General features: G+C 47.1%; 1 protein-coding gene across 1 annotated transcript in view; it reads left to right on the top strand.

The window, feature by feature from the left end:
• Window positions 1-23,740, top strand: part of LOC120852657 (neurexin-3-like) — a 74,055-nt gene extending 50,315 nt beyond the window's left edge. Inside the window, exon 2 of the mRNA XM_040225991.1 lies at window positions 22,251-23,740. Coding sequence (XP_040081925.1) covers window positions 22,977-23,732 — 756 coding nt within the window. The 5' untranslated portion in view covers window positions 22,251-22,976 and the 3' untranslated portion in view covers window positions 23,733-23,740. The remainder of the gene's footprint in view (window positions 1-22,250) is intronic.
• The last annotated feature ends 1,020 nt before the right edge of the window (window positions 23,741-24,760 follow it).

The following is a 24,760-nucleotide window of genomic DNA, read 5'->3' as shown; positions in this document are numbered from 1 at the left end:
AAGTGTTATCTGATCTAAAAAAATGTTAATAGTTCCTAGACTGAGAAACTCTCTTTTAGAGAGAAGCACTACCATGATATTGATATCCTTCTAGAAATGTTTTTCATACTTTTGCATATATTTACAAGCCTGAATAAATAATATGTGGTATTGTATTTTTGTGCCTAAATATTCCTCTAATTTATATAAATAGTATCATAACATATTCTCTGTCTTGCTTTGTTTTCCCCTTCAACATTTTTTTAGATCTAGCCACATTGATAAAAATACATATAATACACATATAAATGTGTCTTATAATTTTTAAACTGATCTATAGTTTGCTGTTTTTAAAAATGCCTTTGTCTGATGAAGAAAATATTGATAACCCTATGTCCCATGTTAGGCTTGCTCTCTTTTGGGGGAAAGATCATGTTTTATTTCTCCATGCTATCTGTAAGTCTGAAAACCCAAGACTATTAGATGCTCCCAGTGCTGGTTGGAAGGCAGGCCCATTATCTGGGATGTTAATTCTCTCCAAGAACTTAATCTTCCTAGAATATACTGTATCAGGTGTCCCAGGAGTTCTTGACCAGCTGGTAGGGAGAATGGAATTGTGTCACAGCTCCAGTTTAAGGTTGGTAGGACCCGAAAGCCCAGGATTAAAATGAGGTCCGCGCAAATTTTGGTTTCCAGAAGAAATTGAATAGGGTGACAAATTTGGAGATAGGAAGCCGCTTTTGAGGAGCTTCATCAGCTATACATGGACTGTGATGCAGCCAAAGTCCAAGTTATTAATTTCAAAGACTGATCACTGAAGGATGCAGTGGAACGCACCCCAATCTGAGTTAGAAGACTTTTGTTTGATCTTAGCTACTTCCTAGCTGTGTGACCTTGAACAAGTTACTTAGCCTTGACATCTCAGTTTTCCTAGTCCCTAAAATTGAAGTACTGACACAGCAGTGGGTTTCTGTAGGAATAAAATGAGAACAGCGCTTGGTATCTGGTAAGATTTCAAAAATGTTAGTTGATCCTGGAGTCTGATTCTAAGGAGATTGGACTCTTTCCTTTTGGCAACAAAGGAGACTTTGGAATTTCTTTAGAAGCATGGGAGTGTTATGTTTAAATGTGAGTTTCAGAAAGTTAATTCTGACTTGGAAGCAGTGTATAAGGAGAGATGGGAGTAGGAAGAAGCTGGAAATACAAAGATCTGTCATTAGGATTGTGAAATAATCCAAATGAGAGAGATAGGCCTGAACTGAGTGAGCGGGGTGGGTGGGTTGGAAGGGAAGGAGGAGAGAAGGATGTAGAAAGAGGATAGGAGAGAGGAGGAAGTGAAGGGTATTTGAGTGATGGCATCAGAACATATGAAGCTTGATGGGATGTGGAGTTGTGACATGGGCTGATGGAATCACACCCAGGTTTCTATCTGTGTCTAGTGAGTGGATGAAGATATAAAGAAAGATAACAAGCCAGGAAGAACTGCTAAGGGAGGATGAGGAGGAGGGAAATAGCATTCAGAATCTGGCTTTAGTTAAGGTATGTCTGTGTTGTCTGGGGGAGATATTCTGGACCATAAGTGGGTAGTTTGTGAAGGGAACTTGGGCTGGAGCACCAGGGGACACTGACATTCAAAGGCGGAGAAAAGCACTGAGAGTGACTTTCAAAGGTGAGGCGGCTTTAAAAGAGTAATTTTCAAAGAAGCGGGTGGAGCGCAGAGCCAGGAGATTCATCAAAGGGGGCTCGACAGGGTCAAAAGCAGCCGAAGTCCCCAGGGGATGGGAGCGGAGAAGAGGCGCGGCTTTGGGTACTTCCTGGGCATACATGCGTGCTCACTCACTCAGCTGTGTCTGGCTTTTTGTGACCCCATGGACTGCAGTCCACTAGGCTCTCTGTCCGAGGAAATTTCCAGGTAAGAATACTGAAGTGAGTTGCTCGTTCCTGCCCCAAGGGATCTTCCTGACCCAGGGGTTGAACTTGCATCTCTTGCATTGGCAGGCAGATTCTTTACCACTACACCGCGTGGGAAATGAAAGTTGCTCAGTTGTGTCTGACTCTTTGAGAACCCATGGACTATAGAGTCTATGGAATTCTCCAGGCCAGAATACTGGAGTTGGTAGCCATTCCCTTCTCCAGGGAATCTTCCCAACCCAGGGGTCGAACCCAGGTCTCCTGTATTGCAGGAGGATTCTTTACCAGCTGAGCCACAAGGGAAGCCCAAGAATACTGCAGTGGGTAGCCTATCTCTTCTCCATTGGCTCTTCCTAACCCAGGAATCGAACCGGGGTCTCCCGCATTGCAGGAGGATTCTTTACCAGCTGAGCCGCAAGGGAAGCCCAAGAATACTGGAGTGGGTAGCCTATCCCTTCTCCAGTGGATCTTCCTGACCCAGGAATCGAACCGGGGTCTCCCGCATTGTAGGTGGATTCTTTACCAGCTGAGCTACCAGGGAAGCCCCATGGGTATTTGCAGAGCCTCCGGTAACCTTGGGGAGAGCTTTGTGAGCTGGGGACACATGGGGAATAGAAGCCAGATTTCAGAGGAGGAGGCTAGGAATGGAGGAATGGAGATTATGAGTTTTAACGGAGAAAAGAATTACTGTGATTGCCTCAAAGGTTGGAGAAAAGGGAAGATTTGTGTTTCATTTTCAGATTACTAGCATGCTGCTAGCAGTGGGTGGTTGGGGAAGGAGTGGAGAGGGTGCGGAAGAGGGGGAAGCGTTGATGGAACAAAGTCCTGGAAGGTGGGACGGCTTGGAGAAAGCACTGAGGATGGGTCATTCTTGGCCGGTTTCCCTCGAGAAGGGAAAGAGGAAAAAGTGGGGAGCTGAAGGGAAGGGAATTACAGGCCTTCATGACTCAAGGCCTCAATTTTTTTCTCAGTAAAATAGAAGCCCCTGTAGCATTTGCTGAGTGGGGAAGGTGAAAATGGCTTAGAAGAGCTGAAGAAGACAGCAGATTGGGGAAAAGTTTAAGGCTTGCTGAGTCACTGAGTGTGAGAGGGACGGAATTATAGTTGTACTCAGTGGCACAGAGGAGCTTTTGATTTCTGGTGCCAATCAGTTGCTCAGGGGCAAGGGGCGTGCATGCTTAGACTTCCTTCAAGGTGGAGGACTATCGGCTGGATTTGGGAGTCCCAGGGGTGAGGGAATGATTGCCCATGAACTTCTAGGTAAGAAGTTCAGCGAAGACAGTGGGGTAGGGACAGCATACTGCAAGAACGGGATGCTGTGGCTCTATCATGTTAAAGAAGAGGATTAGAATGAGACGGGAGATAGAAGCGAGACTTTTCTGAGCCAGGTGTTTGGTAGAGAACTAGTTCTCGGTGAGGTCAAAGTGCAGGTGGGTATGAAGAGAATATGGGTAAAAGTCATGGTTATGGAGCAGAAGAGAACAAGGGCTAGGAAACCAGGGGATCGTGCACACGGGGATTGTACGTGATGGTAGGAGTCAGGGTGCAGTTAAATGTCTCAGGAAGTGTGGCAGAGTAATCTTGAAATGATGTGTTGGTCAGTTTTTGCTACCTAACAAATAACTATAAAAATCTTGATGGGATTTAACATATAGCACATGCTGATTTTGTTCCACATCAGGAGGTAGCATATTTGGGCCAGACTCATCTGGGTAAATCTCTTAATTTCGCATCCGCAGGTTGGATGGGATCTAGTTGATCAAGGTTGGTCCTGGTTGCAGGGGGCTGGCTGGAATGGCTCTGATCACTCACCTCCTGGGACTGGCAGGCTAGCTCAGGCTCCTCTTCAAATAATGAACCAGAGGTGCAAAAGAACAAGCAATTTTCAAGCCTTTGATCACGTCATGCCTGCTAACATTTCTTTGGCCAAAGTCACGGGGTGGGGAAGTAAACGCTCCCCTTGGAGGTAGTTGGGTTGGTAAGCGAATGTTTTCAAACAATAACCTAATCTACCACAAGTAGTAGATAAGCTCTATGAGGATAGAGAGAGGATGGGATTGCAGATGGCACAGGAGCCTTGAATGACAACAGAAGAACAAAGGTGGGAAGAAAGGATGCTGTCCACTCAGCTCCCACCCTGAGAGCCTCCACTAAAGTGTTTGGCAAAGAAACCATCCGATTAGAGAAGATACAGGGTTTTGTGCTATGAGAAGTCAAATACGAACAGCAGGAATTGCAGAGGTTACAGAAGGAAGAGTTCATAAGAGGCTGGAGAGCAATTGCCTGAGTGGGGCAGTCCTAGCCTCGGGGATACATTTTAACACACACACAGAGGCTAGAAGAGCTTGAGTGACCCAAGGTAAACCTTCTGGGAGCCTTATTATTTTGGGAAGGTGTTGTAAAGACCAGCCCCCACATTGCCTTGAATGGGGCTCTGTGTGCTGGCTCTTTCTGACTAACTGAGAAGGGCAGATGCTTCCTGGGAGGAGACGTTTCCATGGAGAGGTAGTCACAGCTCCATACTATACTTGGGATTTCACAATTGCTTTTACTCTGAAGGGGTATTGGGAAATTTTCTTTTTTTGTTTTCTTCCTTCCTTCCTTTTTCTTTTTCTTTTTTTCACTATAAATGAGGAAGTGAGAGGGTGGGTGTAGGAAGGAAACTATTTTAATGGAGATCCAGTAATAAAAATAGCATCCATCCTTAGAAAGAGAGACTCTAGAAGAAAGATGGAGGAGGCTGGAGCACCCCAAACCTACACTTGATCTTTGTGGAGCTTGTTACTACCTTTCAAGGGTTCCTGACCTTCCCTCTCTGACGTAAGCTTATTGAGGGTAAAGCCTGGGCCTCCCTTATTCATGGCTCTTTCCTGCATGCTAGCAGCACACATATAATAGTTGCTCAATAAATATTTTCAAGTGGATGAAGGTGTGAATGATAAAATATTTAAAGCTTATGTATTGTTCTCCACTTAAAAGAACTCCAAACTTGCTCTTGCCCATACCAGTCAGCAAATATTTAGGGACCTCTTGAATATCAAGCTGGTGACCAGGCCCTGGGCATTCATAGAGAATAAGGCATGGTCCTTGCACATGGTTGCTTATCTTCACTTGCAGCTTGGGGAACAGTAACTAACATTGCAGAGCTATAAGGAGATGCTTCAAACCTCAGTTTGCCCATCTTCGAAAGAGGGAGGCTCAACACGATTCATTCACATTTCTTTCCTACAAGGCTTCTTGGAAGCTTTCATATTCTATTGTTCATTGGAAGTCTCTAAAATAGGGAAAAAAAATCTCTAAAACAGGGAAAACAGTTTGATATCTGTCTAAGTCAGCTCAGGCTGCTATAATAAATATACCATGGAGTGGGTGGCTTAAATAGCAAACATTTATTTTTCACAGTTCTGGAGTCTGGGAAGTCTCAGATCAAGGTACAGGCAGATCTGGTGTCTGGGGAAGAACCACTTCCCGGTTTGCAGATGGCTGTCTTCTTGTATCCTCATATGACAGAGAGCAGAGGCAGTGGGGAGCAAGCTGTCTCCTGTCTCTCCTTACTGGGCCCTACTCCCTTCAGGCCCAATCACCTCCCAAAGGCCCTACCTCCTAAAACCAGCACACTGGGGATCAGGCTTCTACACACGAATGTTTGTCAATGAAGATGGACAAACATTTTGTTACTAGCAATGTTTCTGAAATGTATTTGATCATGAAGACTTTTCTTTCCCTTTTTGTTTTTAGAGTATTTCATGGGATTGGTTTTCTAAAGAGCACGCTTTAGGAAATGTGCTACCGCTGCTTACTGCTGCCAAGTCGCTTCAGTCGTGTCTGAATCTCTGCGAACCCGTGGACTACAGCCCGCCAGGCTCCTCTGTCCATGGGATTCTCTAGGCAAGAGTACTGGAGTGGGTTGCCATGCCCTCCTCCAATGGATCTTCCCGACCCAGGGATTGAACCTGGGTCTCCTTCCTTGCAGGCAGATTCTTTACAGCTGAGCCACCAGGCAAGCCCTTAGGAGATGTGGGCTGAGGTTAATTCTGGTGGAATAATCCTTGTAGAATTTCTTCTGAAGGTCATCCCCATCTCACCTTCATAGGGGCACTTGCACCAAACTTCATGGTGTTCTTTTTTTTTTTCTTTTTCTGTGCTCAGGATGGGGTTGGCTACCTGAACCACCCAATGGGTTCAGGCATGTGGTTATCCTTTGTCCCGGTGATGTTGGAGATGAGTTTTCAGGTTTCAGAACTGGGTCGTACCCGCTAAGCTTCTATTTTGGTCCACTATTCCTAGAGCAGCCATGGCTTATCCCTGAGCACCCTGCACCCCAGGGAGGATTTCAGGCATCTAGGATAACTATCTCTGGAGGCCTGGGGACTGAGGCACTGGGTTGTGTAGGCATGTGGCCAGAGGTTGAGAGGTCTGAACATTTCAATATAATCAAGAGTCAGGACTTCTGAAAATCAGGCAGTTCCAAGGGAAAGCACTGAATCTGGAATGGGGCTATTAGCTACCTTCTCCCTCTGTTGGATTATCTACATGGATAGGATGTGGTCTCTGGTGTTGGCGGGCTGTTCAGGTGTGTGGGGAATGGCCATGGACGGTTAAGAACTAGGAATAGGGATCAAGTTCAGGCTCTTTCCGTATCTTCTGGATAAGAGCAATCACATCTTAATTGGTCTCTCTGTGTCCTCATGTCTTCCTTTTAAAACTAGTACCTGTAATGTGCAGACTTTATCTCATTCTCTCTGTTTAAAAATCTCTCAACTTAGCACCTAAGACCTTTGAACTCTGCCTCCAACATGGCTTTTGAGCTTTACATTTTTTCTCCCCTCTTACCTCCTACCCACCCTACATTCCAGCCAAGTAGAACTTGGTATTATTTCCTGAGTATCCCATGATCTTTGACTTCTATCTACCTTTATTCATGCTTTTCCTTCTGCTGGCATACCATCCCCATATGATCTAACAAAAGCCCTCAATTTTTGGAGTGCAGTTCAGAAGTCTTCTTCTATGTCTCGGCTAGTCATTGGCTCCATCTTTTTTGCTCATGTAACAGTCATACATCTTTGTGAAAGTCCATCACCTCCCATTGTGATTGTTGCTTGCATGCTTATCTCCCCTCACTCCCTAAGCTCTGGCTGGGTTTTTTTGAGAGTTCAGGCCCTTATGTGGTTCCTGGTAAGTAGCAGGTGTTTACTGGAGGTTTGTTGAATGCATGAATAAGCATGAGTTGCGTTGAATGAAAAGAAGATGATGGTCTCTTAACTCCCTCTGGTCACCTTCTCTTAGGTTCTCACCTTTCTTGTTATGAAAAGACTTCCTTAGCTTAGAAAAACAAAAGCCCGGTCTGGCTTCGAGAGGTGGAGTATTTTAAAGAAGAGATGTAACTTTGTTATCTTTCAAACATAGCAGATTTTTTAAAGCTAAGCTGTAAATAGGTACTAATAAGTAAAGTGGGAAATTAATGCAAAATTAGAGGTAGTCCCAATCGTGTAATAATGTATCATAAGCAAAAGACCATAAATATTACAGAATTATTCACTGAGCCCTGAAGTTGAAGCCACATTGATAGACTATTTAGAGCCTTGTGTTTGAAAGTAATACTGATTTTTTATTTTAGAAATTTCCAAATATTTTTAAGTTAAACCTAGAACTTTGTAGAGGAGAATGCCACTGAAACTTTCTACCTTTTGAGGATGATGAAAACTGTATCTGAATGATTGCAAATCTTGGATTAGTCCCATAGATGAAAAGTTTGTCATTATGTAGTAACTCATTATCTGTTGTAAGACAAAGTGTGGCATAGATGAGTCCATTTTATGCCATCCAGTGTGTTTAATTACTGCAGGATGAGCCCATAGGTTTCATTTAATAAGGATGTTATAGTTGATGTATGGGTGGATTGTTGGGTTGAGAGGGAGTCTGAGGCTCCATCCTCCTTAATAGAAAGGTTCTGTGATTGTTTAGTGAAGTGTACTGTGGACCTGTGAAGGGGGAATTCATGTAGCCACCTTCTGTATCTAACAAATCCCAGAAATAGTGATTTAATGTTAATCAATGTTACATAATGATAGAAACATAGGACTTACTGTTCGAGGGCCTGAATTTACTGGTTCTATGAACCTTAACAAGGCCACATTCTCTCTCTGAGCTTCAGTTTCTTCCATATATATAAAAGAGAGTTGAAAAAATGGATACCTTACTTGTTGGTATAAAGGTTAGATGAGAGTGTTTTATAAACTCTTAGGTACTTTACACACATTAGTGTGTACTGTTTTTAAACAAGCCTTATGAGATTGCTGTCGGCCTTCCCTGGTGGCTCAGATGGTAAAGAATCCAGCTGTAATGTGGGAGACCTGGGTTTGATCCCTGGGTTGGGAAGATCCCCTGGAGAAGGGAATGTCTACCCACTCCAGTATTCTGGTCTGGAGAATCCCATGGACAGAGAAGCCTGGCAGGCTACAGTCCATGGGGTTGCAAACAGTCGGACACAACTGAGTGACTTTCCCATTCATAGGTACTTAGTGTCTGTATGTTTGGTTCACGCATGTTATGCAAGACAGTGTCCATGCGTATTTCCTGTTTTACATTCTCTGCTCCCAGCATGCAGAAGCTGTGCTGATCCACTGACTTGACATACCACTTAGCTTGGGCGCTCACCAGACACCCACCTTTTTGCTTCTCTGTGGTGATGTCCTTCAGAGAAGGCAGTGACGCTGGAGCTGATGAGGTTGGACCGTATCATGGGCTTCACAGGCTTGGAGGGTCCCTGTTAAGGACTCACAGTAAACTTGGAGCTAAGAACTTGGGCTTTCTTTCTTTAGCTGCCTCAGAACTGGGGCTCTTTGTAATGAATCACTTCTATTTTACATGTCTCATCCTCTAGGAGGTGAGCTCGGGCATGTTCTCATGGCAGAGGAACAAGAGTGAGCAAGAAGAAAATGTAAAACTACTTTCCAAGCCTCTGTTCATGTCATTTTTGCTAACATCCCATCCGGCCAAAGCAAGCCATGTGTCTGAGCTTGGTGTCAGGTGTAGTAATGTTAGATGGCAAAGGGTCTAGAGATAGAGAGGTGAAGTTTGGCCATTAATACTAGAATCGTGTGAATAAGATAGAGAAGTAGCGATGATGGCGCTGGAGCACCTGACAGGTATTGAACACTTTCTGTGGTCCAGTCTCTGCTGGGAGCTTTATGAGCACACACTCTGCCTCCTTCACTGAGCGCTCACAAGACTCGATGTGCACACATTAGTCGCTCAGTCGTGTCCAACTCTATGCGGCCCCATGGATTGTAGCCCACCAGACTCCTCTTCCATGAGATTCTCCAGGCAAGAATACTGGAGTGGGTTGCCAGTTCCTGCTCCAGAGGAAAGTTTGTTTTACAGATGAGAGGACTGAGGTTCACAGGGATTAAGTAATTGCCAAAGTTTACAGAGTTCCTAAGTGGTGAAGCTGGGATAAGAATCTGTTTCTGTGTGACTCTATAGTCTAGCTCTTAGAAAAAATTCCAGAATACCAGAGCGGGGGTGAGGGTGAGGGTGGTGTGTGTGGCTGGGACATCACTTGAAATTTGCTGGAGAGAAACTCAAGACAAATAATAGGCAGCCCTTTCATGCAGAGGTTGGTAACTTGGAGGAATGTGTCCTGTCATGGGTATACTGATGCTAGCCCCTGTGAAGGCTTCAGTAATTATGGTACTTAGTCCCAAGCTAGTATGAATAAGAAGGCAAATCTGCTCCAGAAAAGTTTGTATAAATGATGGCTTCTTTGTGACTTTCTGAGGGGACAGTGGGAGCTCTTAGAGATAGCCCATTATATGTTGAGGTTGATATGGTGCAGTGGTTTTGAAACTGTTCTTTGGGACTCTATAGGTTTTGATGATAAAATCTTGAGAACCACTCCATAAGTCAAGGTGGAGGAAAAGGAGATTTCACCTTCCACTTCTACAGAAGCAACTCTGCATTTCAATGTCATATTTTGGGTTTTGATGTGTTATGTTTTCTTCTTTTGGAAGAAATAAGGATCTTGATGATCTAAGAAGGGAAAGCTGTTGTTCTCATGGAAAGATCCCTGGACAAAGGGTCCAGAGCCCTAGGGTCTAATGCCTCTTCTGCACTGCCCAGTGGTGAGATCTTGGTCACTAGCTTCACCACCCAGGCTCCTCCCTCCCTCCCTTTCTTGTCTACAGAATGAGGGGTTTGAATCAAGTGACTTTCACTGTCTTCTTAAGCTCTGACATTCTTGATCTTCAGTGGGGGGCAGCTGTGCCTGTTACACTGTCAGGAATGAAATACCAGATCTGATCTGCCAGTGGTCTGATCCAGAGGTCTGTCCCTTGAATTGCTCTAATTTCTGTCTGCTTCCTCACCTTAGTTGAGCTAGCAAACATTTAGCTCTGACTGACTCTGTGCCAGGCACCGTACCCACCTTCCTTCAAAGCTCCGAAGCTGCTAATAAGTTGCCCTGATCTGGGAGGGTCCCAAGAGTGCCCTTTAGCTGTGTCTTTTCCTTGCCACTGCCTTCCCTTCATCTCTTTCACCCTCCAGGTGTCCATGTCTCTCTACAGGACAGAGTATGAGGATTGGTAACAATTTGTGTGTGCCCATGTGCTCAGTTGTGTCCAACCCTTTGCAGCCCCATGGACCACCAGGCTCCTCTGTCCAGAGGATTCTCCAGGCAAGAATACTGGAATGGGTTGCCATGTCCTCCTCCAGGGGATCTTCCCAACCCAGGGATTAAACCTTGGTCTCCCGCATTGCAGGCAGACGCTTTACTGTCTGAGCCACCAGGGAAGCCTACTGATACATGTAGTTGCTGCTATTATTATAAGACGTGTGCGCCTGGAGAATAGTGAGCCTTTCCAAACTCATGGGAGGATCAAACTGCCATTTCCTTGGACCTGAACGTACTGATCAGCTCTGCCTTCTTCTGAGAGAGGCTGTCTTCAGCCCGCCCCAGACGTCAGGGCTCAGTGCCCACCCCATTATCATCCTTGCTAGAGAAGGCATTCCCTGTCCCCGCCCTCACGTGCTCCTCCACTCCCCTCCATTGCTTTACATGGCAGGAAGCCGGTCTGCACCCCACACCTCCAAGATGTACCCTACAGGTGGGGCTGTGCCAGGCCCTGCATTTGCCCCCTGATGAAGCTGGGGACCCTCTGGTCTGGGTCTGCACCTCTCAAGTCTGCCCAGAGCCTCTGTGAGTCCTTTCAGCTTTACCCCCGCCAGCTCTGGCCCCACTTGCTTTGTTAATGGAGAATTTGTCAAGTAATGGGAATAATTAGCACCGTGGGGGCCTCACTGTGCCCTGGAAAGAGAACAGAGAAGCGCCGTCCCAGCAGCCCCAGATGTGATTGCCGGGCAGGCTCATTCTCCCTGGTCTGCACCTCTCTCCCCATCTCTTGCATGTGTTTGATTTTTTTTCTCTTTGTGCAGAGAGAGTTGGCTAGAAGAAAAGCCCCATAAATGGCACTCTTGCTGGGCTGGTGCTGCAAAAGCTGGATAAGATTGTCCTCTCGGACTAAGTAATTTTCCTCCCCACCCCTGCCTCTGTTAGGGGAACAAGGTCAGCTGAGCACCCCGCTGATTTCCCCCTCCCTTTCTCTTCACTGTTTCCTCCCCCCATCCCGCCCTCCCCTCTTTCCTTCTCCCTGTCCCCTCATGTAAAGAACTCACTGACTCCCAACTGAGTCCTTTTTCATGGTCCCAAGAGGCAAGGATCTTGAAGGGTGATTATCTTCATTATAAATTATTAACTCTCCCAGCAGCCAGATGGCTTCCGAGCCATGGCTTGGAAAGCCCGCTGGTTGGGAGAGCAGGGGGTGGGGGGAGGGAGGAGGTGAGCAGGGGGAGTGACCACAGCCTCTCGAGGTCCTGGCTGCACGTGGGATGTTGGGGAACCCCTCAGCTCCTTGCAAGGCCTGAGTTCTGTGGTTGGGGGGAAGAGTTTGCTGTGCTTGGGTTTGGCCCGCTAGAAAACTCAGGACTGCCCTGGGGATGGCGCAGAAGTGGTAGGTGGGGAAGAGACTAATGTCATGAGTTACTTTGGGTGCGAACTTTAGAGGAGTGTCCGCATGGTAGGAAGGCACGATTATTACCTTAGGTTGTGTAGCTTTTACTTCCTTGGGTGTTCACACCATCCTGGGAGGTGTATTCATCGTTCCCTCTAATTTAAGAGAAGAAACAAAACCTGGAGAGCTCACAGAGTTTCCCAGAAGGTCACTTGCCCAGTAGTTAGTGGAAAGACAGAGCCTGGATCTGACTCCTGGGCTGGTGTTCTTCTCCACAGCAGACTTCTCTTCAGTTGCCTAAGCCCCGTGTCCTTCAAGTTTCCATGTGAGTCCCCCTCCCTTGAGAATCCTGCCCTGGCCACACTATGCCAGCATCATCTTTTGTTCTTCTGGACTCTGCTGCACCTCATACAAAGATCTAGATCGTACTGGACACGCGACTCCAAAGAGCGTCCCATCTCTTTTGGGACATCTCCAGTGATGGGGTAGTTCGCTTCATCTGGAGGTGGTCTGTGTGTAAGGCAGAGACATAACCACTTTCTCTAGAACTTCCATTCACTGGACAGAGTTCTATCCTTGAGGGCAGTGGGATCTCTCTTCCAATTTAAGACTGCCTCAAACCCTTGGGGCTACTGCTCTTGGTATTGTTGAGTACATCCAAACACTTTGGTACTTCACAGGTTCTTCACACAGAGACTCAGGTGTGACTCTTAACATTGTCTGTGTCATGGGATGAGGTTTAAAAAGACGACCACCAACGGCAGCAGCAGTGGCGACTAGCATGTACTTAGTGCCTACCCATGCCCAGCACTGCTCTGGGGGTTACCCTTATCACATGCCCCACCATGGTAACTCACTATTAAAACTCTGTTTTATAGATGAGGCAACTGTGGTTCAGAGAGGGTAAGTGACTAGCTCTAGGTCACACAGGAAGCAAGTAGTATATCTGAGATTGGAACTCAGGAGGTCTGGCTCCAGAGGCCATGCCTTTAACCTCTGTGAAAGGGGTACTCAGTCTAATACCTGTATTCTGTTTGGACCTTACAGATTGACCTCTGCCTTATCGAGCACATACTAGGCAGATCCAACTTCTCACCTTCGGTCTAGCTCTTTACATCATTTGGTCTCACGTCTCTCCTCTCTGGGCTTCTCTGGTGGCTCAGACAGTAAGGAATCTGCCTACAATGCAGGAGACCTGGGCTTGGGTAGATTTCCTGGAGGAGGGAATTGCAACCCACTCCAGTATTCTTGCCTGGAGAATCCCATGGACAGAGGAGCCTATCCAGTTACAGTCTATGGGCTCACAAAGAGTCAGACATGACTGAGTAACTAATACACACACACACACTTTCCTTTCTACTGGGTATAACAGTACCTTGCAGGGTTTGAGTTATTTACAAAATGTGATATATCTACATCATGGGTACTCCATGATCTTAAAAATTTCAAACAAAATACTTCCTTCCAATTCACTACCCTCTAACTCACCTACAGCTCTCTCAAAAAGTGGAGCTCAGAATTAAAATCTAATGACTAGTACTAAATTGACACAGATATTCCTGTCCTTTTTCTTACAAGTTACATCATAATTAAGGGAGTCTAAAATTGCATTTGGTTATCTGGCAACCACAAAACCTCTTTTCTGTGTCATTCCTCAATTCTTGTCTCCTATATCAGTTCAGTTCAGTTCAGTCGCTCAGTCGTGTCTGACTCTTTGAGACCCCATGAATTGCAGCGTGCCAGGCCTCCCTGTCCATCACCAACTCCCGGAGTTCACTCAGACTCGTGTCCATCGAGTCAGTGATGCCATCCAGCCATCTCATCCTCTGCCGTCCCCTTCTTCTCCTGCCCCCAATCCCTCCCAGCATCAGAGTCTTTTCCAATGAGTCAACTCTTGGCATGAGGTGGCCAAAGTACTGGAGTTTCAGCTTTAGCATCATTCCTTTCAAAGAAATCTCAGGGCTGATCTCCTTCAGAATGGACTGGTTGGATCTCCTTGCAGTCCAAGGGACTCTCAAGAGTCATCTCCAACACCACAGTTCAAAAGCATCAATTCTTCGGCGCTCAGCCTTCTTCACAGTCCAACTCTCACATCCATACATGACCACTGGAAAAACCATATAGCCTTGACAAGACGGACCTTTGTTGGCAAAGTAATGTCTCTGCTTTTGAATATCCTATCTAGGTTGGTCATAACTTTTCTTCCAAGGAGTAAGCGTCTTTTAATTTCATGGCTGCAATCACCATCTGCAGTGGTTTTGGAGCCCCCCAAAATAAAGTCTGACACTGTTTCCACTGTTTCCCCATCTATTTCCCATGAAGTGATGGGACCAGATGCCATGATCTTCGTTTTCTGAATGTTGAGCTTTAAGCTAACTTTTTTACTCTCCTCTTTCACTTTCATCAAGAGGCTTTTTAGTTCCTCTTCACTTTCTGCCATAAGGGTGGTGTCATCTGCATATCTGAGGTTATTGATATTTCTCCCGGCAGTCTTGATTCCAGCTTGTGTTTCTTCCAGTCCAGCGTTTCTCATGATGTACTCTGCATATAAGTTAAATAAGCAGGGTGACAATATACAGCCTTGACGTACTCCTTTTCCTATTTGGAACCAGTCTGTTGTTCCATGTCCAGTTCTAACTGTTGCTTCCTGGCCTGCATACAGATTTCTCAAGAGGCAGGTCAGGTCGTCAGGTATTCCCATCTCTTTCAGAATTTTCCACAGTTTATTGTGATCCACACAGTCAAAGGCTTTGGTATAGTCAATAAAGCAGAAATAGATATTTTTCTGGAACTCTCTTGCTTTTTCCATGATCCAGCGGATGTTGGCAATTTGATCTCTGGTTCCTCTGCCTTTTCTAAAACCAGCTTGAACATCAGGAAGTTCACGGTTCACGTATTGCTGAAGCCTGGCTTGGAGAATTTTGAGCATTGTACTTTCTATCTTCATGGGTTGTTTATTTTGGAGGATCAAGTTGTCTAACTTTCCATTTATCTCCGTTAGACTTCCTCTTGTTAGACACAGGCTGTGCTTCAAGCGTACTGTTACCTCTTGAACCTTTGAAGTACCAAAGTGTTTGGATGTACAGAGCCAACTCAACAACCAGGAGCAGTAGCCTTAGGGGTTTGAGGCAGCCTTCAATTGGAAGCGAGATCCCACATTCTAATTCTCGTGTCAGTTCATTCACAACCATGACCATTTGGGGAGTGGGCTTCTGTCCCCACAGCCCTTCCCTCTTCATCCAGGCTCTTGATGAATATGAATCAAGCCCTTCATCCAGGGCTTGACCTCAGATGAGAGCCTGCCTCCCCAAGCCTTTAACCACCACACCATCTTTGAATGCTGCTCTTTAGCCAGTGACAAGTCTTTGTGGTTCTGTCCACCTTACATCCCTCATAACATGAGAAACTTCCCCAAGATCGGCAGAAGTCCATATACGACTCCATTGTGTCTCTACTGTCATTAATGAGTATTCCCAGAAAAGGAATTTGTTTTAGTCTGATGTGACTCCGTCTTAGTTCTTACAGAAAACTTAGTATCTCAAGAAGTGCTATAGTTCAAAACTTAAAAAAAAAAAAAGTCTCTTCTCTTCCACCCTCTGTTCCCTTTTCAGCACAACATAAACTTTAATGCCCTTGATGGACTGGAATTGAGATCTTCAGACCTTTCCCTGAAGGGCAGGGACAGCAAACCAGGATAGGGTGAGCCTGGTGGCGGAGCTACCTCAAGACCAAAGCAGCTCAGCAGATGTCACAGGAAAGGAGAAGACGTGAGGAGGGATGAGACTCTTAGATGGGAAAAATCGTGAAAGGGAGAACTGGGGCATGAAGTGGCCTGGGGAGAGAGAAGGATGGTGCTCTCCCAGTCTGCCCGTATTTTCCTAGATAAGAGATTGGTGTTAACTTAGGGATTTGTAAGGAAGGAGTTTCAGCCCCCAAATGAAACCAGTAATATGTGTCTTTTAAAACTCTCCTTCAGATGACAAATAAAATAATAAACGAGCATGTTATGTATCAGAAAGCGTATTGTTTTCAGTGAAGTATAACATAGATAGAGGTGAGAGCTCAAGTCATCAATGTACAGCCCTGTTGATGCCTTTTCCCAAACTAAGCACCGTGGGCAACGCCACTCTTATCCAGAAACAGAACTACTTCACCCGCTTTGCCCTCTTCCACTCATTAATTCCCTGAGAGTAACCACTCTTCTGACATATATCAGTAGAGGATGATTGGTTTGCCTCGATTTGTTCTTTGTATAAATGCAACATGTAGGATATACACTCTTCTGTGAGATGCATCCATGTGACTATCTGGACATAGGACCAGGCATTCTCAGGGCTGTATGGCATTTTGCATGAATAGATGACAGTTTACTAATTCATTCTACTGCAGATGAACATGGGGGTTATTTTCTAGGTTTCAGGTATTATGACTAGTGCTGTTATGAAAATTTTTGTGCATGACTTGAGTTGGACATACATAAGCATTTCTGTTGGTATTGGAATTGTGGAGTCCCAGGAGGGGAATTGTGGAGTCATGGAACAAAAATATTTAGCTTTAGTAGCTACTGCCGTGCAATTTTCAGAAAGTAGTTATACTGCTATACATTTTAAAGTTTAATAAAGTCCAAAACTACCCTACAAGATAGGTATTATCATTCTCTCTCCTTCTCTCTCTCTCTGATAAATAAACAAAGACTCAGAGAGTTGCCCAAGGCTAAATAGCTACGGTAATAACAGTCTGAGTTTAAATCCAGCCCTGTCTGGTGCCAAAGCCCATGTTCTTCATCACTACCCTGAATTATGTTCATGTCCTGGAGAGAATTCATGCCTTCACCTCCCCCACTTCCTGAAGTAGAGTCTCTGCTGTAGAATTAAGATTGAGAGTACTAAGTGTGAGGGCTGGCCTAGTGGTGCAGTGTCAAGAGGAACATACTTTGGTTGACAGCGAATCTCTGACGCCATTGTGCAAAAATGAACCTGCAACTCCCTTCAAAGCACCTGGGGATAGAGCATGCCCACATCCTCTGCTTTTGCCAAGGACATGGGCAGGGTGGGTGTAGAACACTGGTGGTAGGGGTGAGAAATCTGACATGTCTCCTAAGTTACAGGGAGTCCTCACAGGCATGGGTGGCCATGTGAAATGGAAGCTTCTCTTGATACGTTGTGATAGATTTTTTAAGGTCTAGCATTGAGTGAGTGAAGTCACTCAGTCGTGTCCAACTCTTTGCGACCCCGTGGACTGTGGCCCACCAGGCTCTTCTGTCCATGGGATTCTCCAGGCAAGAATACTGGAATGGGTTGCCATTTCCTTCTCCAGGGGATCTTCCCAACCCAGGGATTGAACCCAGGTCTCTCTCCCGCATTGCAGGCAGACGCTTTAACCTCTAAGCCACCAGGGAGCCCCAAGGTCTAGCACATGTTATTCAGAACTCCCGGTCACAACCCAACCCAAAATTGCTTAAGCAAAAAAGAAAAAAGAAAGTTTTGGTTTGTGAGATGAAACCAGGATCCTTTGGGCTTCAGGTCTGGCTACATCTAGGTGCTGAAACGTCACTGGAAATACATCTCTATCCATTTCTTGACTCTCCTTCTTTGTTGTCTTCATTTTTAGATAAGATTATCTTGACTAGTAACAGTGCTGTCTCTCATCAATTCTGATGTCACTCTAATCGTTTGACAATGAGGTTAAAAAAAAAAAGGGTCCTTCCCCCAATATTCCAGTAAAAGTTCCAGTGTAAACTCTAATTTGACTCAGTTTGGGCGACAAACCCATCCCTAAACTAATCACTGTGGCAGGAGTTTGGATTGTCTTAATTGGCTAACTGGGTCCCAAGATCTGGGGTTGGGATGAACCCCACCTAAATGACCTGGACCAAGATTGGTGGTGAAAATCATTTTACCTTCAAAGTGGGTCAAAGGGTATGGTGAAAGGGAGGCAAGTAGAACCAACAGAGAGCCATCATCGGGACTTTGTGGTCCTGATGAGGGACTTTCTAGTCCTGATGAGGGACTTTCGAGGGATGCTGATGGGAGGATCCAGAGGAGGAACTGATGAGCCCAGTCTGAGGCTTTAAAGACAGCCTTCATCGCACCTTCCCACTGTCCGTGGTTCTCAACACAGGCCCCACTTTCCTCTGAATCTGTCTCAAGGAAGCAGAGGAACTATAGGGAGGCAGTGGAAGGCCACATGGCAGCCGGATCTTTCGCGTTGTGCCAGTGGTAAATAGCCCATGTGTTGGAGTCGTGTGGGGGCCCTTCTGTCTCCCAAACAGCCGGATCATGAGACATTTGCAAAGATGCTAACCCCACGTAAGAAGTATGCTGTTCGATAATTATGTAGATTAGCTGGCAATTAGATAATGTCACTCACTTTCCCTCTCCTGCTTGGTTCTCAGACAGCAGACAAGCATTTTGAGCTTCTGCACCAGCCTGGGCCTTCCACATAGGCATTGGAGCAAACTCCCTGCCCCTGTGGCTGTCTGGGCCCTCCTGTGGCTCAGGAGAGGGGAGCAGTTGGCTGACCGGTCGAGGGGGCTCCCTGACTCCCATTTCCCCATTTCTCGAGCCTAGCACAGTCCCAGGAGAGGGTTAAAGAAAGTTTAAGGGTGGATGCTTGGGGCAGTTGGCTTGAGGCCTTTGATATTAACTGGAAGGTCATTTCTAGCCTGGGCTACTGCAACAGTTGCCCAGAGGTCACAGGAAGGTCCATGGTCCAAGAAAGCAATACAAGAGCTTTAGGAGAGAATTTTGGTGTCCATAGGGCATCAAGTCTAGGTTAACCTGATTCTGATGCTACCAGTCCTGAAATCAGATTCTGCCTAGCGCCTGTGGAAGGGAAAAAACGCTTGGTTTTCGGTATCTCCAGCGCTGGTCTGGGCAGGAGGGGAGGATGGTCAATCTGATGGATGAGGCTCATCAGGCAGGGTTGAGTGACCACCCCAAAGCAGACGGGGTAAATTCCCATGATCCTCCACACAGGGAGTGGTCCTAGGCAGCCTACTTCCTAACTCATGTGTTACCCCAGATCACTTGGCGTGTGCTGCTTTGTCCTGAGGGGTCATCTGAGCCTGGCATTCAGGGAAGCCTGGAGGTGCAGGATTGCTGTCATTGTATGAAACAGAGAAGTGTAGAGGTCACCGCATGAAACACAAATGATCTTCAGGGACGCTCTTCAGCTTCTTTTATTGTTCATTCTTTATACACATCTGTCTCGAGCTCCCACTCCACGGGAGCCAAGGTCCTGGGCAGCACCAGAGTGAAGCAGTCTGTGCCCCCAGGGAGATTTCATAGCGTGGACTCTTTTATTGTTCTGCTTTTGTCTCTAAAGTACACATTGCCCCACTACTTTGTGATGCCCCTAAGGCAAGGACCATGTCTTCTTCTGCTTACATCCAGGAGCGACTGGATGAATCGGAGCTCAATAAGTAGTTACATTGAACTGAGCAAGTCATTTAATTTCTGCAGACACACAAGTGACTTTCTGAGGCCCAGAGGGTTGACATCTAGTCCAAAAGCTTCTGGGGCCATCCATTTAGAGGGACTCCCATGTGCCTGCTCATCCATGTCATTGGGCCCTCCATCTCCATGTCCTTGCCTTCCACCAAGGGGGTCCCACTGACTGAAGCCACCTGAGCCTGGGCCTTGCCTGAGCTAGACTCCTAGGTCTAAACTGGCAGGAGGGGAAGTAGAGAAGGAGGTGCGGCAGCCAGGGGTAGTGTCCCTGAGAAAACACTTTCCCAAGCCTCTGGAGCTCAGACACCGTGGGCTCCATCCGTGCCATGTGATCTTTACGTTCTCGGCTCATTGATATTTCCCGGCGTGGGATACTTCGTTGGAGAGACCTGGGCTTTTTGCTCGTCATGTCTGCCTTGCTCCCCACTCTTCTAGATCAGATGCATGATGGAGGGAGTGATAGGAAAGCAGCTGTCCTTTGAGCACACTCCCTAAAAGTGGTCCCTTTTCAAAAATTTGATTAAAAAATTCAGGATGGGGAACACATATACACCCATGGCTGATTCATGTCAATGTATGTATGGCAAAACCACTACAATATTGTAAAATAATTAGCCTCCAATTAAAATAAATTAATTTTAAAATTTTTGATTAAAAAATTATGTATACATGGCAGATATCAGGAGCAGAGGAAGCCCTCTTTGGGCACAAGGGTCTCTCTTCTCCCCTGGGATGTTGCACTAGTGCACTAGTGTTTGCACTAGTCCTTCTGGAACCTTCTTCCCAGACATTTACATAGCTAGTTCTCTCATCCTCCTTCAAGGCTTTCCTTAAATCTCATCTTCTCAGATTCTGATTTGTGATGTTTGCCTATTTCTGTGGTGTAAATATTCTAGCTTAGCTGATTTTGTGCTACCAAAGTGTCATCAACCAGCTCAAAAACTTGCTGATTTTTTTTTTTTTTTTTTGTGGGCTCTAGAGCACGTGGGCTCTGTAGTTGCGGCTCACACGCTCCAGAGTGTGGGCTCAGCATTTGCGGTGCACGGGCTTTAGTTGTCTGGAGCTTGTGGAATCTTTCCAGACCAGGGATCCAACCTGCCTCCCCCGTATCCGCAGGCAGATTCTTATCCACTGTACCACCGTGCATGCATGCTAAGTCACCTACAGTCATGGACACCTCTTTGTGACCCTCTGGATGTAGCCTGCCAGGCTTCTCTGTCCGTGGGATTCTCTAGGCAAGAATGCTGGAGTGGGCTGCCATGTCCTCCTCCAGGGGATCTTTCTGACTCAGGGATTGAACTCATGTCTCCTGTAGCACATGCATTGCAGGTGGATTCTTTTACCTGTTGAGTCACCAGGGAAGCCCCAGGGGGGTCCAAAAACTGCTGGCATTTTAAACGTTGGTTTGGCTTGTGCTTGTGCGAAGCCTGCATGTGTTGGCACATGCTATGCTCATGTTCCAGTTAAGACTTCCTCACACGCCTGGAGGCGCCCATGCCACGCTTTGGGAAACACTGTGTGTACAGGACGTTTTATACCACAGAGGCTTTCCTTATCATGGATTTAATCAGCCTCTTTTTGGGTGGGCTGTGTGTTCACTGGAAATAGGTGTTTGTTCCTGCTTAAGGAACAGCGTTTTCCTCTTCAAAGCATGAGTAATAACGAGCTCTGCTAATGCGGCCATCATAAACACAGTCGACAGTGGCCTGACAGCGACCATGGTGAATTGTCAAGCCTGTCGATTAATAAGCAGCAACCTGCATAACTCTTGAAAATTACACTCATTGCTCTCATGCGAACAGAGAAGTCTCCTCTCAGCCTTGTGACCAAAGTCTGCCTTCAGTCGGCCATCCCTTAACTGGGTCCTGGTGCATTTACAATCAGTATAAAACATGCATGATATGCTCTAGGTCTGTGGCATTCCTTAACTATTCATTTGTTGCTCATTCTGTTTTTTTTTTTAATTTAAAAATGTACGTTTTAATATACTGTCCCCCTTTGCAGACATACACTCACACGTACAGACATACACCAGTGATCCTCCCTTCTCATCCTTCCTTACAAATAAGGAAGGAAAGAGGTAGCGTTCATTGCTTCCCTACTGTGGCTATAGTCTCATGCTAGAATCTTCTAATACATGATTGCATCGAATCCTGTCTCCAACTTTGTAAAAAGGCTATTATGTTCTCTACTTTATGAGTGAGAAAATAGAAACTCAAATAAGAAATTTTCTCAAGTTCCATATACAAGAACTAGGATATACTCAGCCTTTTTTTTTTTAAAGGTTCAAAGCCCATTTCCCTGCCGCCCCCCCAACAAGACCTTTTCTCCAACATTTAGTTAAGAGATGAGTGTTTCTTGCTCATTACCCACCTTCTAGTTTATTCTCACTGACTCCTATAAATAATTCCCTCAAAATGTAAAGGTGAGGATCTGTCTTCAGCTGCCTACACCAGACATTGGCTTGGCAAAATGGGAAGGAAAATCTAAAACAAACAAAAAATCACCGTCATGTTCACGTCTTTTAATAGGTAAACAAGTTAAAACTGCATGTGTGTATTTGAGTATCTAAAATGTTAGCACATACCTGAAAAATAAATTTTGGCCACGTGACCCTGTGATATGAACATTGTAAAAATGTGCTGCTATGGCTTGGCGGGTTTGATACTCTTTTTGCACGCGGAAAACCTGAGTGCATCCTTAGGAGCTGAGTTTGGGGTCCTGACATGGCTCTGAAAGACCCTGGGCCTTCCCTGCCACTTAAAGCACCAAGCGCTCTGGGACTCACTAGAGTAGCTGGGCTCACAGTCAGCACTCCATCAATATTTGTGAAATAGGGCGCAGTATTTTCCTGACACGGGGACCTAATCTTTCTTTCCTTCTCCCCCTCTCCGTCCTGCAGGTCTTTTCTCTGGAGTCCTGGGAGGCAGGTTACGGGCCAGACCGCCTCTAGCCCGCACCATGAAGCCTGAGTCCGCTTCCGTTCGGCCCCGGGCCCTGCTCTGCCTGAGCTCTCGACTTCCGGCTGCTCCCCTCCCCGCGGCCCTCTGCTGCTAGGAGGTCGACCTTCAGGGCTGGTCCTGGGCTTGCTTCTGCCTGGCTCACCTGACTGCTGGCTCCTCCTCCATCACGGCCCCCCTGACCCCAGCCCTCTCCCCAGCCTCCCTGGCTGGGCCGTTTGGGGGTCTGCTGCCGGGAGGTGGACATTGCTGAAGGCTTCCACCCGCTGGCCGGCCCGCCGTGTACTTTTTTTCCTGCCCAAATCGAGGCCTCCGGATCCACATTGGATAGCTGAGCTCTTTTCTTGGAGAAAGACACTCTGCTCCCCACTCTGCACCCTCACTGTCCCCCCGCCCGCCTGGCCGACCTCCTCTACTGCTGCCCCGTCCGTCCCCCGCTCCGTCTCTTACTGAACTTCTTGCTCGTGGGTGCCCACCAGGGGCCTTCTGGTTTTCTTTCCTCCTGCCGCATCCTCCTCTGTGTGTGTGTGTGCCTCCTCCCTCTTGTGTGTTCTCTGTCCCCCAGCCATCTCCTCTTCCTCTCTGCCTTCCACTTCAAAGGAGGTGGGGCCGGGGGATTGTCCCCCGAGGGCCGTTGCCCGCCTCCGGGCCCCTGGGGCTTCGCCAGAATGAGCTTCACCACGCACTCGGTGTTCTTCACCTTGAAGGTGAGCCTCCTGCTGGGATCCCTGCTGGGGCTCTGCCTGGGCCTGGAGTTCATGGGCTTCCCCAACCAGTGGGCGCGCTACCTCCGCTGGGATGCCAGCACGCGCAGCGACCTCAGCTTCCAGTTCAAGACCAACGTGTCCGCGGGGCTGCTCCTCTACCTGGACGACGGCGGCGTCTGCGACTTCCTCTGCCTCTCCCTGGTGGACGGCCGTGTGCAGCTGCGCCTCAGCATGGACTGTGCGGAGACCGCCGTGCTGTCCGGCAAGCGGGTGAACGACAGCAGCTGGCACTTCGTCATGGTGAGCCGCGACCGCCTGCGCACCGTGCTGGTGCTCGACGGGGAGGGCCGGTCCGCGGAGCTGCAGCCCCAGCGGCCCTACATGGACGTGGTCAGTGACCTGTTCCTGGGCGGCGTTCCCGCCGACATCCGGCCGTCTGCCCTGACCCTTGATGGGGTGCAGGCCATGCCCAGCTTCAAGGGATTAATCTCGGATCTCAAGTACGGCAACTCAGAGCCCCGGCTTCTGGGAAGCCAGGGTGTCCAGTTGGATGCCGAGGGGCCCTGCGGTGAGCGTCCCTGTGAAAATGGCGGCATCTGCTTTCTCCTGGATGGACACCCCACCTGTGACTGTTCTACCACCGGCTATGGCGGCAAGCTGTGCTCAGAAGGTAAGGATCCTCTTCTCTACCCCTCTGAGGCTCGAGCCCACCCCTGACAGCTTGGGTAAGGATCAAGATCCCCTGGAGGGAAACCAGTTCTATCATTGACCCGCCTCCTTAGCTGCCTGTTAGATAATTGGGTCTCCTTCCCCGAGGGTGTGGTAGAAATCCTTGGCTTTCTCTCAATGGAAAAATCCATCAGATCTCAGCAGGAGAGAATCCTGACTACTCGACCATGGGCTCCTTCCTTACACAAATGTTTGGCTCTGCTCAAAAAGCTGGATAGAGTCGAGTATAGCATCTGAGCCCCAGCTCAGCTCTTTCCACCGCGGTGAAGCTTTGAAGGATCAGTACAAGGCCAGAAGTCAGATAGAAAGGGGCAAAGTGGCTGTTGAAGGATCAGTACAAGGCCAGAAGTCATATAGAAAGGGGCAAAGTGGCTGTCTATGGCCCTCCTGATCCCTTGAGAATTGGGCCCTTGTGAATAGACGGGACACTCCGCTTCACTTTCTCCTTATCGTCCCTAATATAAGGAATGCCTGTGCAAAGAAGAATGAGGGTTGATAGACTGTGGGTCCACACCCAGGCTTGCTGTCAACCCAGTCCTGCAGCTGTGCCCCTCCTCCCACAGTTGTCTGGAAGGTGTCTGATGGGTAGACAGGGCATTTTGGGGGGGACTTCTCGCCTCCTCCTCCTAACACCCCCAGGTGATTCCATTGTGCAGCTAAAGTTGGGAACCAACAGGTCAAGGGAGGTCAGGTAGGTGGGTCCAGGTGAGAGTCTTAGCATAGACTCCCACAATCCCTTCATTCAGGTGATTCCCTACTGCCTTGGGATTTGTAATTAAAAATAGTGTCTGCAGATGTTCCTTACGCTTTCCCTGAAACCACCCAACTCCGAAAGCAGGCTGTGGTTGATACGAACGTTATCTACTAGCAGGTATTAAAACATTTCTTTAAATCAAAACAGAGTCTATTTCACAGGTGCTGTATGCTGGAGACAGGACGCTCTGGGGACCTTCTCGGGAGCCTCCTTGTAGGTCAAGTATGGGCTTTCGCAAGAGTGCTCCTTTCCTCTTCTGGGC

The sequence above is a fragment of the Oryx dammah genome, unplaced genomic scaffold (genome assembly GCF_014754425.2).
Source record: "Oryx dammah isolate SB20612 unplaced genomic scaffold, SCBI_Odam_1.1 HiC_scaffold_26, whole genome shotgun sequence".
Taxonomy (NCBI): domain Eukaryota; kingdom Metazoa; phylum Chordata; class Mammalia; order Artiodactyla; family Bovidae; genus Oryx; species Oryx dammah.
Note: the sequence above shows the minus strand (reverse complement) of the source record. Positions and strands in the feature narration are given on the sequence as shown.